This window comes from Maniola jurtina, chromosome 21 (assembly GCF_905333055.1).
Source record: "Maniola jurtina chromosome 21, ilManJurt1.1, whole genome shotgun sequence".
NCBI lineage: Eukaryota > Metazoa > Arthropoda > Insecta > Lepidoptera > Nymphalidae > Maniola > Maniola jurtina.
This window is the reverse complement of record NC_060049.1, coordinates 1,901,684-1,916,910: the sequence shown is the minus strand read 5'-3', so window position 1 is coordinate 1,916,910 and position 15,227 is coordinate 1,901,684. Positions and strand designations below refer to the sequence as shown.

General features: G+C 35.7%; 5 protein-coding genes across 5 annotated transcripts; 1 reads left to right on the top strand and 4 right to left on the bottom strand.

The window, feature by feature from the left end:
• Positions 1–1,260: 1,260 nt before the first annotated feature.
• LOC123876532 lies at positions 1,261–2,473 on the bottom strand. The gene is made up of 3 exons (XM_045922840.1): positions 2,230–2,473; positions 1,792–1,971; positions 1,261–1,293 (listed from the first exon to the last, which is right to left on the bottom strand). The coding sequence occupies exons 1-3, from the start codon at positions 2,428–2,430 to the stop codon at positions 1,261–1,263; spliced, it is 414 nt and encodes a 137-aa protein (XP_045778796.1). The 5' UTR covers positions 2,431–2,473.
• A 2,190-nt stretch (positions 2,474–4,663) lies between these two features.
• LOC123876531 lies at positions 4,664–7,313 on the top strand. The gene is made up of 4 exons (XM_045922839.1): positions 4,664–5,348; positions 5,423–5,602; positions 5,794–6,926; positions 7,296–7,313. The coding sequence occupies exons 1-4, from the start codon at positions 4,664–4,666 to the stop codon at positions 7,311–7,313; spliced, it is 2,016 nt and encodes a 671-aa protein (XP_045778795.1).
• Positions 7,007–9,771, bottom strand: LOC123876351. The gene is made up of 2 exons (XM_045922579.1): positions 9,462–9,771; positions 7,007–9,156 (listed from the first exon to the last, which is right to left on the bottom strand). The coding sequence occupies exons 1-2, from the start codon at positions 9,645–9,647 to the stop codon at positions 8,212–8,214; spliced, it is 1,131 nt and encodes a 376-aa protein (XP_045778535.1). The 5' UTR covers positions 9,648–9,771; the 3' UTR covers positions 7,007–8,211.
• A 592-nt stretch (positions 9,772–10,363) lies between these two features.
• On the bottom strand, positions 10,364–12,357 carry LOC123876530 (jerky protein homolog-like). Its single transcript, XM_045922838.1, has one exon. It carries the CDS (start codon positions 11,996–11,998, stop codon positions 10,364–10,366), a length of 1,635 nt encoding a protein of 544 aa, XP_045778794.1. The 5' UTR covers positions 11,999–12,357.
• Positions 12,358–13,895: 1,538 nt separating this feature from the next.
• On the bottom strand, positions 13,896–15,227 carry LOC123876529. Its single transcript, XM_045922837.1, has 2 exons — positions 15,198–15,227; positions 13,896–15,023 (listed from the first exon to the last, which is right to left on the bottom strand). The coding sequence occupies exons 1-2, from the start codon at positions 15,225–15,227 to the stop codon at positions 13,896–13,898; spliced, it is 1,158 nt and encodes a 385-aa protein (XP_045778793.1).

The following is a 15,227-nucleotide window of genomic DNA, read 5'->3' as shown; positions in this document are numbered from 1 at the left end:
CTAGTTAACTAGCTTACAGGCCAACACGCCAGCGAATGGCGAGTAAATTAGCCCGGCTTTCTATTTTTCAAGCAGCGTTTTTACAATCTGATAATCAAAAGCAGATTGTGAAAAAGCTCGATGACACGTGGCGAGTTTACAAGTTACAAGGCAGCGAGTTCGCTAGCAGCTTGTAAACTCGCCCCGTGTCATCGAGGCTTAAGAAAGTTATCTGAATAGACGATTAACTATTTATTATTCTTGGTTGGTTTTTCTTGTGTTTACTACCTACCCTCTTTTGTAATTTATTACTTTTATCTATTGAAGTGAAAGTATAGGTTAGGTTATTAACTTATTTTATTTTAGAAAACCGTTTAGGATTCTTACTTTTACTAAATAATACATACAGCAGTTGCTTTGCTTAATTTTAATTGTTAAATGATTTAATATTTAGGCCTTACTTGACAAAATCATAGCTACCTACATTTGAAATAAAAGATAGACTGTGATAACTTGTATTATCTAAATAATTACATATTTACAATTTTACCTAATTTTAATTTAATATAATAGAGCCACGACTGTATGCTATAGCATAAGAGATACTAGTTGTCTTACATGAAATAAATAACTTTTGGTTTGATTTTAAAGCGCTATTATAAGCTTAAACCATTAAGGCTAAAGGGAAAAATCGTGAGGAAACCTTTATGCCATTTAAACCATGTAAGCCTGTCTCCATAATGTTCTCCATGTTGTGTGAAGTCTATCAATCGGCATTTGGCCATGGCTATTTCACCCTGGGAATTGAAGGTGTTATCTATATGAAGTGATGTATGATTAGGTATAAATTAAATACTTACTTGGTCTTAAATTTCTGGCTGTTGTAGCTTGTCTTAAAAATATTGAATCTATTTAATTTTTGCTAGATAACTAGCTTATGCCTGCAACTTCATCCGCATGGACTACACAAATTTCAAACTCCCAGTTTACCCCCTTGGGAGTTGAATTTTGTAAATAATATTTGTATCTTTCTCAATAAACATAGCCTCATTCTATAGACCCAACTAAAAAGACTTACATAGGTACCTAACTTAATACTTACTATTTTGGCTGTCCTGCTGTCTGGCCCGGTCCTCTGCTGGCTCTGTGGCTTCTTCCGCCTGGCTAGTGTGGTCCTCCACCAACTGGTTGACCACTGAGTGATTCTGAGAGATGAGACTTCTCTTGTCTCCTCTCTCAGAATCTCTCTGATCCATGATTTCAATGGTTGGCCCATCAATATTAGGTGTTGTCAATAATGTTCGTTGTTGGAGCCTGCAAAATATTTATAGAAATAAACTAAGCCATTCATAAATTATAGAGATATGTAGAAAGGTATAATATACAATATGCAATAATGTTAATGCATGAAGTCACCTTCAAGTTAGCAAGCCGAAGTGCACCCCACACAAACCATTATGTTTAGTTTATGTTTGATTTTTATTTGGATCAAATTCAATGTTGTACACACTCTAGAAACTAGTATCTGTGTCTGTGGTTTTACTGAATGCCATGTTTTTAATACTCTTCTTAGTATTCTTGCATGCCTACTCTATAGATGCAAAATAACACTGTAAGTATGGGCATATGTACTTTTAGACAATAACAGCTTTTTAGTATATACCTATTACGATAAATATAAATGATAATATAGATTAATTAACCTTGATGACAATAATGATGAATAAAAATAAATATCACAATATTTAAGACTGCAATACAATTAGGTACTATGGACAATATTTATCAATAAGTATTAAAAGACAAACTAACATTCAGTGGAATTTGGATTCCCTCCAATCCTTCGACTGCTACCTTCCCTATAATGGAGAGGATCCTTTCTTCTATAGGTGTTAAAGGTAGCAGCCTATTGGGCCCTCCACCCGTTCCCCTAGCCATCCTCCTAGAGTCAGCCGCTTTATTTTTTATCTTCGCCTTTAGTTCAATCCAGTACTACAGAAGAGAGATATAAGTTTTTAATGTATTGTTCAAACTCTTCTATCAACATAATAATAGGTACCTATAAGACTGAGTTTACTTGTGGTTAATTTTAGGGTCAAATGTTCTATGTAAGGTGACATAATATTATGATTAGTTTAATCTCTCATGCAGCATGCTGTGTACCTATGACAACCAACTTAATTATTTAACTATAATGTACCTATGAAATGACTAGATATATTTTTTGTATACTAATAGGTAATAACTTACTTTTCGCCATTGTTCGCTGCTTTTTGAAACCCCTTCCCCAACTGCATTTAGCTGGAGGGCAAGGGTTTGCCAGGCCTGTCGTGCAGCCTGGTTCCCTAGAGGCCCTCCAGCGTATCGACCCATCGCAATATCGCGATGGGTCTCTGCAAACTCGACCAAGAGTTCGAATTGGCGCACAGAGACTTTTCTTCTTGGAGGCATCTAAATAGACAAAATATGCTTCATGATTTCGTTCAAATTGTGTGCTGAAATCGATGGTGCTGAAGGAATAATTAGGTAGGTGTATCAGATTTAGATTATTAAATAAAACTCGGTAACCATTGTACATGCTTGGTTTAATCAATAATCTTATATCATGGACGATCTGCCCATAGAGCATAGACCGCCTACGTTCCATCACACACTAATCATTAATACCATAGAGTATAATATACGACATCTCCCTTTTTTATAATAGTAAATTCTACATATTAGACTTACATACTAACATACTATAACTAACACACAAATATACATATATCTTCAGAAAAGCACTAATTACTTTTTTCAGTGAAAATCATACCCTAGCCACAAGTTCCGAAAGCACTAAAAGCCTTTATATTTGTTGCGATGGAACAATAATCTATACGCTGCAGCAACTTACAATGCCTAGATTTCAAATGATACCTTAAATGATATAGAAGATTTTTACTGGATTTTTATCTTAGTCCATGGTTTTAGAGATACCATAAACAATCTTAAGGTAATCTTTCTTTCTTGAGGTGTGCGGTTATGTGGCACAAATGCCAGTAACAAAACATCAGTGAAAACCCAGCTAACTACTGACGAAGCCAATAAATCTAGACTTTTTACGATTTGCTGCTAGATAATGTAATGGATTGACGACCGCTTTGGAAGAGATTTTTATTTACTCAGGGTTATTCAGGATTTGTAACCGGACATTAAGTAACATGATCGATTATTTCAGGATTTTGTCAGCATTGCTGAACGGCTATCATGTTCTGATAGACAACAACGTGCATGCACGTGATTTTCTTGACGTAATCCATGAACGGCCAGTGAGCAAAACAGTTCAGCAGAACTTGTTATCACAAACAATATGTAATTATAATAGAAGGAGAGCTCATTTCCAGGCTATAGAAGCCAACATCCTCCGTTCAATGACTTTCCTAGCAGCTATCGACTGAAGCAAGCCCGTAGTTACTATGGTGAACAGTACTTATAACCAAATGGTGCATTCATCCCAGAGCTCGCCGGAGATATCCCAGTGGCAGAAGTTTGGGAGATGGCTGGATGAGATCACCTAGTATTACAGTTCTTGCAATTCACGAAGTCGAGCGGGATTTACTTGTGGTAAGCACGTATCTGTATATTTGTAACAGTGTGCGTGAGATAGAAAGCGGGTACGGTTAGCATAAAAAAAATGAAAAAAAAATCCTATAATTTATTGTACAATATTTTTTGTTGCAAATAATAAAAATAATAAAATCACAAAATTACTGTCTAGGTTAATTTAATTCGATAATCAATCATCTTCGTTTAAACTATCACTATTACTTTCAAACTCATCAGTACCGCTGTCACTTGATTCACCTACATTAATAACAAATTCAAAGTCAGAATCAAAGTACTTCATGTATTCTTTTTCAATTTTTTCTACATGATTGCAGGTATTGAGCCAAGTGTTGCTGTCAATGCTGTTCAAGCCCTCAAAAATTAAATTTTGTACTTCAGTCATGTTTTGTGCTATGTTTTTAGAGGCAATGCGATTTTTTAAAATACCCCAGATATTTCCCAAGTAACAAAGTTCTCCTGTAGTGCACAGTTTACAGGCTCACAGCACTAGTACCTCTCTCTTAGTGGTTCCAGGTTTTACTACCAAGCTTATAACAGGTTACACGGAGTTCGTTTAGGTTTATAGTACACCTGTTCCTATAAGTTGACTTATAGTCATGTATAGAACGAAATTATAGGCGCAGTAAAGGCTAAGAAGGCCTATAAAAGTGTTGTATAGGTGTAAATACACTTGAGAAAACTTGCTCCAGTAAGTTACACTTATAATTGTCTACAAGAAGTAATTATAAATCCGCTATAAGTGTCTTAAGCCAGTAATAGTAATTTATAGAACTAAATACACTTAGAACCATTTGCATTTGTTACTTGACCTTGTAGGGGTTTATAAGTCAACTTTACGTGCCAATTATAAGTGAATTCTACAATGGTTTCCTCTAAGAACGTACGTGGTATTATTGTGGACTCTCGAATGCTGTTATAGTCTTAATTTCTATGTAAAGGTTTCTTGTAAAACTATTAGTGTCCAAAGATATCTTCGTGAAGTCCATTTAAGAAGACAATTGCTTTTAATGTTTATCGCATCTTCACGGCCATTTTGATTTCTTTTGAGTCATTGGGTTTTTATTAAATTATTATAAAAATGGATATAAACATATGGAAGCGGTTAAAAAAAAGCGGTTCATATAAAAGGAAAGTGCAGAAAACATACCAACAAATGATAAGTGTGCCGAGTACTAGATTTACATCGAGCCAAGAACGTTCTGTAGAAGATGGTGAGGGTTCCGGACGAAATAATAATTTTCAAGATATTAGTCCAGGAGTTAGTAGTGGCGTTTCGGTACAAAACAAGGTTTTACCCACAACAAGTGATTTAGACTCGGACGATGACGAGGAATATATTTGTGACAACTCTGATTCTGAGCAGGAAGATGAAGATGACTGCTATTCAACATACGAGGAGAATAATAAACTACGTAGTAACCTTAGTAAATGGGCAGTAGAACACAATATTCCACATGTGGCGTTAAATTCATTATTAAAAATTTTAAATATAAAGTTGAAAAATATCCTCCCTAATGACGCACGAACTCTTCTACAAACAAACAAGGCAAATGTGGATATTATTTGTTCAGCTCCAGGGGAATATTGGCATAATGGTCTGAAAAAATGTTTAAAAAATATTGTTGAAGAGCTCTCTGTCCCACCTGATAAAATTTCTTTAAAAATAAACATTGACGGCCTTCCAGTGTTTAAAAGTTCTAAGTACCAGTTTTGGCCCATTTTATGTTCAGTATCTGAAATTCCACTGCCGCCTTTTGTCGTAGGTAAGTACCTGTTACGTCAGCTTCGTAGACAAAATAATGAAAATCTTAGATGACAATGTTTGCTTTTTTCATAGGTATCTATGCTGGTGATGGAAAGCCTAAAGATCTTGACACTTTTTTGGGACCTTTTGTAACAGAAATGCAGCAACTTCAAGAGGGACTTAAAATAACAGACAAATCACAAAGAGAAAAAATAATACATGTCAAATTAGGAGCATTCATTTGCGATTCACCTGCAAGAGCTATGATAAAAGGTTTTTATTTCACTAATTACATAGTATAGAAACATATAGTAGATACTAGTTATTAAGCTCTTTTTGTCTGTTCTTATAATTTGTGTGGTGTGCAATAAAAGTATATTCATTCATTCATTCATTCATTCATTCATTCAAACTATCAGCTAATTAACTAATTCAGCTAATTAAAAACAATATAATTGTTTCAGGTGTATCGAACTTTAATAGTAAACATGGATGCCTTAAATGCACGGTGGTCGGGGAATACTCTCACAAATCAAATACTGTGACATTTCCCCAGTTTAATTGCCCCAAAAGGAATGACCAAGACTTTCGTAAAAAGAAATACGGGCAACACCACAAGTTAGACTCGCCGTTACTCAAACTCAACATTGATATGATTGAAGATTTTCCGGTGTCAGATTCGCTGCATCTCATTGACCTGGGGCTTATGAAAAGATTACTAATAGGATGGCGTGATGGCAATTTTGGTATTTATCTAACTAAATGGAGTGCTAGCGATATAGCTAAAGTTGACAATTTCTTAAATGATTGTGAAATGCCTACAGAAATACATCGGTCAGTTAGATCACTGGACATTTTAAAACACTGGAAAGGTTCAGAGTTTCGTAGTTTTCTTTACTACCTTAGCTTGGTGATTCTTAAGGAGGTCTTAAAAGAAGAAGCTTATACACATTTCATGCATTTCTTTTGTGCTATCACAATCTGTTCGATCGAAAAACATTTTAAATTCCTTCAGATTGCTGAAGAAATGTTGGCACATTTTACAGAACAGTTCAAAAGAATATACGGTAAAGACTATGTGACAAGTAACATTCACAATCTCTCACATTTAGTTGACGAGGTTAAAAAATTCGGGACTCTGCAAAATTTTAATGCCTACGAATTCGAAAATAAACTTCAACATTTGAAGCATATGGTAAGACATGGAAAAAAGCCACTACGTCAAATTGCAAGGAGAATCATTGAAAGGGATTTAGTTGAGTTAAATAGTCTAACAACAGAGAACAACAAATGTCCAGTTATAAAGAAAAATGTTTTATGTTTAAATTCATTTACATTATCAAAAAAGAAACAAGACAAATGGTTTCTCACTAATGATAATCACTTGGTTGAATTCATATCATTTTATATTAAAAACAATAGTCAGACCCAGGAGCAAGATATAGAAATACGTGGTTTTGTTGTGCAACAAACTCAAGATGCATTTGAAAAGCCACTAAAATCTTCTTTTTTAAACATTTATCAGTGTGATAATGATGAATTACATCGCAACAGAGAGGCCGATATTTTCAAAATTTCAATTATTAAGTGTAAAATGGTGAGTATTTTGTATGGTAGGAAAATGTTTTTCATACCTTTGTTACATACTCTGTAAGTGAACATAATAAAAGTCTGTAATAATCAAAATTAAAGTTTTATTATTTCAATAACAATTTTTTTTATTACAATAATCTTAAAGCGAGACCAAAATCAATCTTAAAAGGTATAATCAATGAGGTAATCACGTTCCTTTCCTTTAGCATATTGACAAGAAACAGTCACAATCATTTATCACAATTACAAGTCCTTCAGTATCTTGTGTATCAAATACTTCCTTTCCTTTATTTATGCTTACATATAGATAAAAATAAATATAATTTTTGACTAACCAAACGTGACTTTAAAATTAATAGCCAAAATTCGTCAGATTACTAAGTTATGCTAACGAAATACTCTATAGTTGTAGGTTAAACAAAAAAAGTTAAAAAATTTAACATTAAAAAATTATGTGCTTAAAAATTAATGAACAAAACTCACAATTCCAACAAATTAAAAAAAATATACAAAACTATGGTAAAAACAGCATTTGGCCTAGGTTGGGCCCGGCCTACCTACAACTTTTTTGTGAAAAGTCGCAGCCATTGATGGAACTTCCATAACTCGATAGTTCGCTTTAATACAAATTGAAACTAAAGAGTGATAAAATCTCACATTTCCAAGGTAAAGGCTGTCAAAAGTTTCAAAACTCCAATATTAGAACGTTTGATGGCCTGTATCTCGGAAATGTGACACTTTAAGAGATTTTATCACTCTTCAGTTTCGATTCGTATTGAAACAATCTATCGATTTATGGAAGTTCCATCAATGGCTACGACTTTTCACAAGAAAAGTTGTAGGTGGGACGCAACCCCTCAGGCTCCACACAAAAATCTTCCAACCCGTTTCGAAGGTTTTGATCCCATAAGCAGATGATAGCATTCATCAATACAAACAGCTTTTACTATTGGTACTACTATTTTCTACATAGCTTGTTTGCTTTTTAATTTTAGGTATAAGTACTACAATACAAAATTTTGTTATATAGGTACATCAAAAATCACTTTTTTCACGTTTAGTTAAATAGGTGCTCTTTTATTCAACCAACAAGTCTTAGCTACCAAAGGAACTTTAAAATAAACTTAGAAATAACAACTATGAAAACTTAACCTCTTGTTAAGTAATATCACCATCAATAATTAATTATTCCCACCTAATCTAGGATTATTCAAAAATCAGCGACAAAAAATGAATCGAGTTACCAAATGTAGGTGTGTAAACATTATATGAAAACATTAACTACGTACTCAATTAGTCGGACATCCCTTCGTCGTTTTATCAGGCCTCTCTTCATCACTTTGATAGAAAATCTCAACATCATTTTGGTCAGATCTCTCTTCATTGTTTAAATCGGGAGTCTCGACGCTGTTTTGACCGGAGCCCTCTCCGTTAACATTCTCAATCGGCACATCTATTGGAAGAGTTTTTGCTGTCCTTTTTCTCTTTATTACTCTAACTTTTGGAGCCGACATCCTCTGATTGCTTTCGCTGCGTTTATGAGCATTTTTCAAAATAGTTTTAAAAAATTTATCGCAGTCCACTTTTGTAAAACTTTCATCTGTTGCGTGGATAATATCAAAAAAAAGAGAAATCGTTCTCGTAAACGCTTTAAAACATATTTTTACTGCTTCTTTCTTGGAAAAGCCAGTCCACGTACATTGCTTAAGAAAATTTCTTTCAAACAAAGAATCGACCAAGTGGTAGGCATTTACGCCGCCTTTGCCCAAACCTTTAGAACACACACCGACAAATTTCATCAACATGTTATCTTTGAATGTTCTATTTGATAGATTTTTTTCAAATTCCTCAAGGTCTTTGATATTTTTTATTAGAGTTGGCTCTTCGTCAACTCTTTTTTGTGATACGCTCATTTTTATGAATGATCTTAGCTCTGTTTGTATTTCTGAGATCTTTACACACATATTAGTTTGGATTTCATGTAAGGAATTTTGATTGGCTATAATGGTTGCTATGCTCTCCTTAATAGCTTCAATCTCGTTAGTTGGTGTTGAAATTTCCGGTTCTGTATGTGTATAAAAGAGGAAATTCGATTCCGGAATTGTGACAGGAATATTGCCCTCGACTGTACCAACAATCTGGTCTTGGGGCACAAAACAGCAATTTGTGTCTTCTTGGGATTTCTGGGCTACTTGAGTGACTGGTGTTGTGGTACTTAGCATTTGATTATGATTCTGAAAAAAAATATGATTATAACATTTTTATTTATTTATTTATTTACTTTAAGGTCCACCAACGCAGGATACACAATTCTTTCACCAAGATGATTGAGTCTGTAAGTGGGATATAAGGGTACTGCTGTATAATAGGCGAAAGGCTGACCACCTCTCACCAATAATGGGTGATACATATAAATTTATAAATTTTATTGTTCTATCATATAATACCTAATAACCCTCGCAATATGTGTCAAACGTGGCATCTAGTGGTTCTAGAACTGGTATAGGAACTGGTAACTTGGATGATGGATGATACTTACATCTGTTAAAGTCTTCGCCAATTCGTTGAAAGATTTATCTGGCAAGGGATATTTTTCCTTGCGTAATGATCGACGGTTCGTATCTCCTTCGTCAGTTTCAGTATCTGATTTGTCACTCATTGTATCAATTTCATCCTGTGCCTCTTGAAATGTTTTAAGATTTTTTCTTTTTACATCACATGACATGATTTCCCAAGAAGCATCAGGTGAACTATTTTCCTGCCTCCTTAATTTATCTGCTGACTTCTTTGGCCAAAAAAGTAATTTATTATGCACCCACAGATCTGGTACGGCCGTTAATCTTAATTCGCCTTTTTAAATTGTTTGCACTACTGAGAAAGGCATGGCAGGAATCTGTAAAAAAATACATGTAACTATAAATACATTTTATAATACATCAAACCATAAGAAACAAACCGAACGAACTTACGGAGACAGATGCAATAGTTTACATAGAGCTCCGTTATATTGGCAGCATTGCGAATTGTCCAAAAATAATCTGTATGGAGATGCAATAAGGACGTCCTTATGCCCATTCTTTAATGAACGTCCTTATTACATGAGCCTACGGATTATTTTCGAACAATTTCGCATGCTGCCAACATAACGAAAAGAGAGCTCACTTGTGAAACGCACACAAGTTAATTTGCACGTAATACAATTTTGCTTAAACGATATACAGTAGAACTCCAATTATCCGAATTAATGGGGACCGGGACCCATTCGGATAATCAAATATTCGGATAATCGGATTTTTTTAAAAAAAATTGCCATTGGAGAGAATAAAAGCTACGTTTTGATATTGCACTATTTTTTTATTGAATTAAATGAAAGAAACATGAAATTTTCACATGTTTTAAATATAAATAAAATGTACTTATGTACAAGTTTAGAAATAAAAATCATTGTTTTTTAAACATCTCCGTTAATGTAAGCTGTTTTGCGGTCTTCAACCGTTTTCGGGCAGCCAGGTCACGCATTCGCTTGACGGTAAGCAGTTGCAAGTGGTCACACTCGGGCTGACGCTCCATCCACTTCAAAGCAGTCTCGAGGCCGGCAAATGCTTCACTAGCTGATGGTCCAGCGTCTACTTCAACATCAGCAGAAAGTTCTTCTTCCACTTCAACATCTTCTCTCACACTTACAACAATTTCACCGTCATTGAGAATTTGAAAACCAGGGTCAGACGTGTCACAAGCCATCCACTCTCCTACATCTTCAGCACTTACTTCTGTACAACCAGGAATTTTTACAATCATTTTTCTTATTTCCTCTAGTGACAACGCATCTTCATCATCATCATCCTCTCCATATTCTTGTTTCTCATTTTCTTCAGATTCTTTTTTTTTGTTCTTCTCAGACGGTAGGCCTTTCAGTTTATTCCACGCACGTCTTAGCGTCACTGCCGTAACCAAACTCCAAGCTTCCGCTACCATGTAACAGCAGTCCTTTAAATTTATTTTGCTATGATTTGCCAAAACCAATTCTTCATCTTCAGCACCTTCGATCAGCAGTTTTCTCAGCAGTTGCCTTCTGTAATGGCGCTTCATTGTTTCAATAACAGACTGGTCCATGGGTTGCAGCAAACTTGTAACATTGGGAGGCAAAAACGTCGTTTTAAACTGCCCATTCTCTCTTTCCAACAGTTCTGCTGTAGGATGAGTGGGTGCGTTATCAACAATTAAAAGCACCTTACTGCCTTCTTTTCCCACCGATTTTTGGTGCTTTTTCACTTCAGGAATAAACACTTCATCATACCATTCGGTAAACAAAGCTGCAGTCATCCAGGCCTTGGGTTGACTTTTGTAGAAGAGTGGAAGTTTTTTTACGTTTTTAAATGCTCTTGGATTTCTTGACTTTCCTATCAAAAGAAGTGGCAGTTTATGATTTCCAGTGGAGTTGGCACAGTTAAGCACTGTAACACGTTCTTTACTGACCTTATGTCCAGGGGCACTAGATTCCCTTTTAGAAGCCAAAGTGGTTTTTGGTAATGCTTTCCAAACAAGGCCAGTTTCATCGGCATTATAAACAAACTCCGGATCATAGGATTCTGATGCAGTTTTAAATTTTTCAATAAAATTTTCAGCAGCTGCAGAGTCTGCTGAAAGCTTCTCACCAGCCAAATCTAACTCGCGTACACCATGCCTGAATTTAAAATTCCTTAGCCAGCCGTTACTAGCCTTAAAAGATGAATAACCAAGCTTTTCTGCTAAGATTTTGGCTTTTTCACAAAGGATTGGACCTGAAATCGGATTTCCCATAGAACGTTGCTGCAAAAACCATTTAAACACGGCATCTTCCAAATTTTTGTTGGTTGCTGACTTCATTGTTTTCCTGGAGGAACTTCCATCTTCATTTTCAAGCACCGAAACAAAGTTTAAAAGTGTTGACTTACTGTTTTTAATGTCAGAAATTGTTGCTTGTCCAACATCATAAATCTCAGACAACTTCTTACCCGTTACACCTTTATCGAGTTGCTCTATAATTTTCAGTTTGTCCGCTAACGATAGCACAACACGTTTTCTTTTCGAAGCCATGGTATAAAAACAATACAGTATTGTACACGCACAAACAAAAGTAAGCCGTAGCGAAAGAGTAGCGTCCTGGAGCAAGGTCAATAGCACACTGGCTAATCAAAACAAACAATGACAGGTGCGCCGTGACTGCAATGCGCCGGAACTTGTCTTAACTTGCCGCCGTGCCTACACCGACCTCGCGGGGGGAAGTCAGTGTAGGCACAACGGCAAGTTAAGACAAGTCAAGTCAAGACTTGACGCGCAAACACTGGCTTCGCGGGGGGAAGAATAATAGCGCACTTAGACTTTTTTTGGACAATTTTTTGTGATTCGGATAATCGGCGATTCGGATAGTCGGAGTTCGGATAATTGGAGTTCTACTGTAGGTAGAATATTAGGGACGAACGTAAGCACTAAGAAAAGCACCGGTTCAGGTACGCAAGGCGTCATGAGTCAAGATGCAAGAACAATTGAAATTTTAGTCCTTAGTTCCCACCTGCACCAATACTTATCCCAAAATATGTTCCTATGGTATGATGTTGTCAAAGTTCGGTTAACCGGCGCCGGTGGTTTATCTTTGGTGCTAGTGGGCGTCAGATGAACAGGTTAAGTAAGCAGTGCATAACATCAACCTTTGTGATGTAAACGAAAAATTATTGCTCAATATTATTCACGCACGTCCGCCGTCATCACATTAGCACAGCTAACTAAGAGCTTACTGAACAAGAACAGACACGCACGCGGCATGCGACTGGCGAGCGAGCGCCGCGCCAGCTATCCCGCGCGCGCGGCTAACTTCAGTTCAAACATTACCTACATAACACAGGGATTCCCCGCAGTTATACCACAGGTTAAACCCTAGAAATACTTATCTAGTATATTTACGGATGATTTCCACCAAGCAGCAATTACAATCTTTAAAAAATATTTATGAAATGAAGTAATAAAATTAATTACCTAGTTCACATTCGTCACTAGTGAAATGGTCATAAACGGCGAAGTTGCAATTTTCACACCAAAAATTTTTTTCGTTTAACAATAATTTTATGTGTTCTTCCTTCAAAACAATATGAACTGGCCTTTCTCCAGAATATGTTGAAACTCTCTTGCCACAACCATGGCAATTGCGAGATAACAAGAAATGAGTTTCAATCCAAGGCCATCTCGCAGTTTTTAAGGCTCGGATATCATTTTTAGTCAAAAAACGGTCTACGTCTAGAAATATGACCATAGTAGTTCGATCCAAGTCACAACTAAAACATAAAAATAATAAACTCTTAGTTTAGCAAGCATTTAAGACATTTGTGTGCGGAACTCTAATTCGTCACAATATGGCGCGACAATGCTGTTAGGACTAATATTATTTTTAAACACAACTTTGTAAATACGCCGTGTTCAAAAGGCGAACAAAAATTGAGATGTAAAACACAATATACTTCACCGAAAATACTTACGCGTTTGCCGTGCACACACGTATGCACGTATAATATTTCGTGCGAAATACTTATTAATATATTTTATATATAATAGATGAACTTACCTTTTATTTTTTTTATTTTTCTCCACGACCGCACAACATAACACAATAACAATTCACAAATGTTTGAAGTAGCTAGTAATAGAAGCGCGGAGTACGTTACACGCCTGTCTGGTTCTATTAAATGCTAATAGTGAGCTTCGCGGGAGCAAATGGTTCTCCGGAGTCTAACTATAAGTGTATTATGGGCTTAAGTCGTGGTGGCTGGTTCTGTTAGATGCTCATAGCTGGCTTCGCAGGAGCAAATAGTTCTGCGTAGTCCAACTATAAGTGTATTATTGATCTAAGTGGTGCTCGCCAAGTCTACTATGAGTGTTTTATTAGCAAAAGTACGCGTATAAAATGGGCCCTTTTCTGTGGTTATAAACTTTTACTAGCCTGTTATAGACCTGGCTCCGGAACCACTACAAGACCACTTTTTGTTACTTGGGTTTCTATCGCGTTTAACTCGGGATGATAGGGAGGCAATCGCAATATTTCGCAACCCTTGCTTTTTATTATCTCGTCAATTTTATACGTTACAAAACGCTCTTTATTTTTTTTAATTAAATCATACAGTTCTATATTGCGCGACCGTTCATCAAACGGAATATTGTTTTCCATCAGCCACTTTTTCATGTCACTCTTACAAGAATTTGATGTAGGTATTTTACTGCTTCGGGTGTTGTGATAAGATGCGTTATCCATCACAATAACTGACTTTTCTGGAATATTTGGCAGAAGCTTTTCATTAAGCCACTTGACATAATTGTCAAAATTCATGTTGGAGTGATAATCTCCAGTTGTGGATGCCGCTTTGTATACTAAAGAAGCATCTTTAATAAAACCACTACTGTTGCCTGCATGTACTATAATGAAACGGCTGCCCGTACTCAACTTCTTTGAAAAAGACGTGTCTTTTTTTGTTGGATCTTTGCTTTTTAGACACCAGGTGTTTTGTCGTACATGAGAAGTAAGCACATACGTTTCATCGGTATATACGATATGACGGCCTTCTGAACGATATTGATTAATTTTTTTCAAAAAATTAAAACGCCATAATTGTATTTCGTGCCTTTCTTGTAATGATTTGCGGTTGTTATCAATTTTTTTCCATTTGTAGCCCATTTCTATGAGCAAAGAGCGTAAAGTGCTCAAACATCCGTCAAAACCAATTTTTTCTCTCAAAACTGACTGAAGTTTTGCTAAAGTTGGTACTTGTTTGTGTGAAATGTGAAAATTTTGTATAGTAGTTCGAATTACTTCTCTATGCATATTGTCCAACATGAATTTGCTGTCTCTCTTACGTCGTTTTTTCATGGGTGAAGTGAACTTGGAGGAAGGTGACGGCAACTCCTTTTCTTCTTTCAATATTCTAGTTACAGTGCGCTCAGAGACGCCAGTTGCTTCCGCAGTACGTTTAAGTACATTAGCCAAAGGACTTAAATCACATTTGTCACTGTTATTCACTTTCATAAAATTATACTCTTCTTGAAGAAAGTGAAAGACTTTAGCGATAATTGCTCGTCCCTACAAATAATAAAACATACGATTAAATATCCAAAACACTTATAAAATTATTGCATGCCAAAAAACCTTTTCTTGAAAAATGGCTTCTACTGTCTATTATTTCTGACAGATCAAAATATAAATTAACTATTTCAAAATTCATCAAAAAACGATTCAAAATAAAAAATGCCTTACCTCGCTATGAACAACTTTGCGTTTTGACAT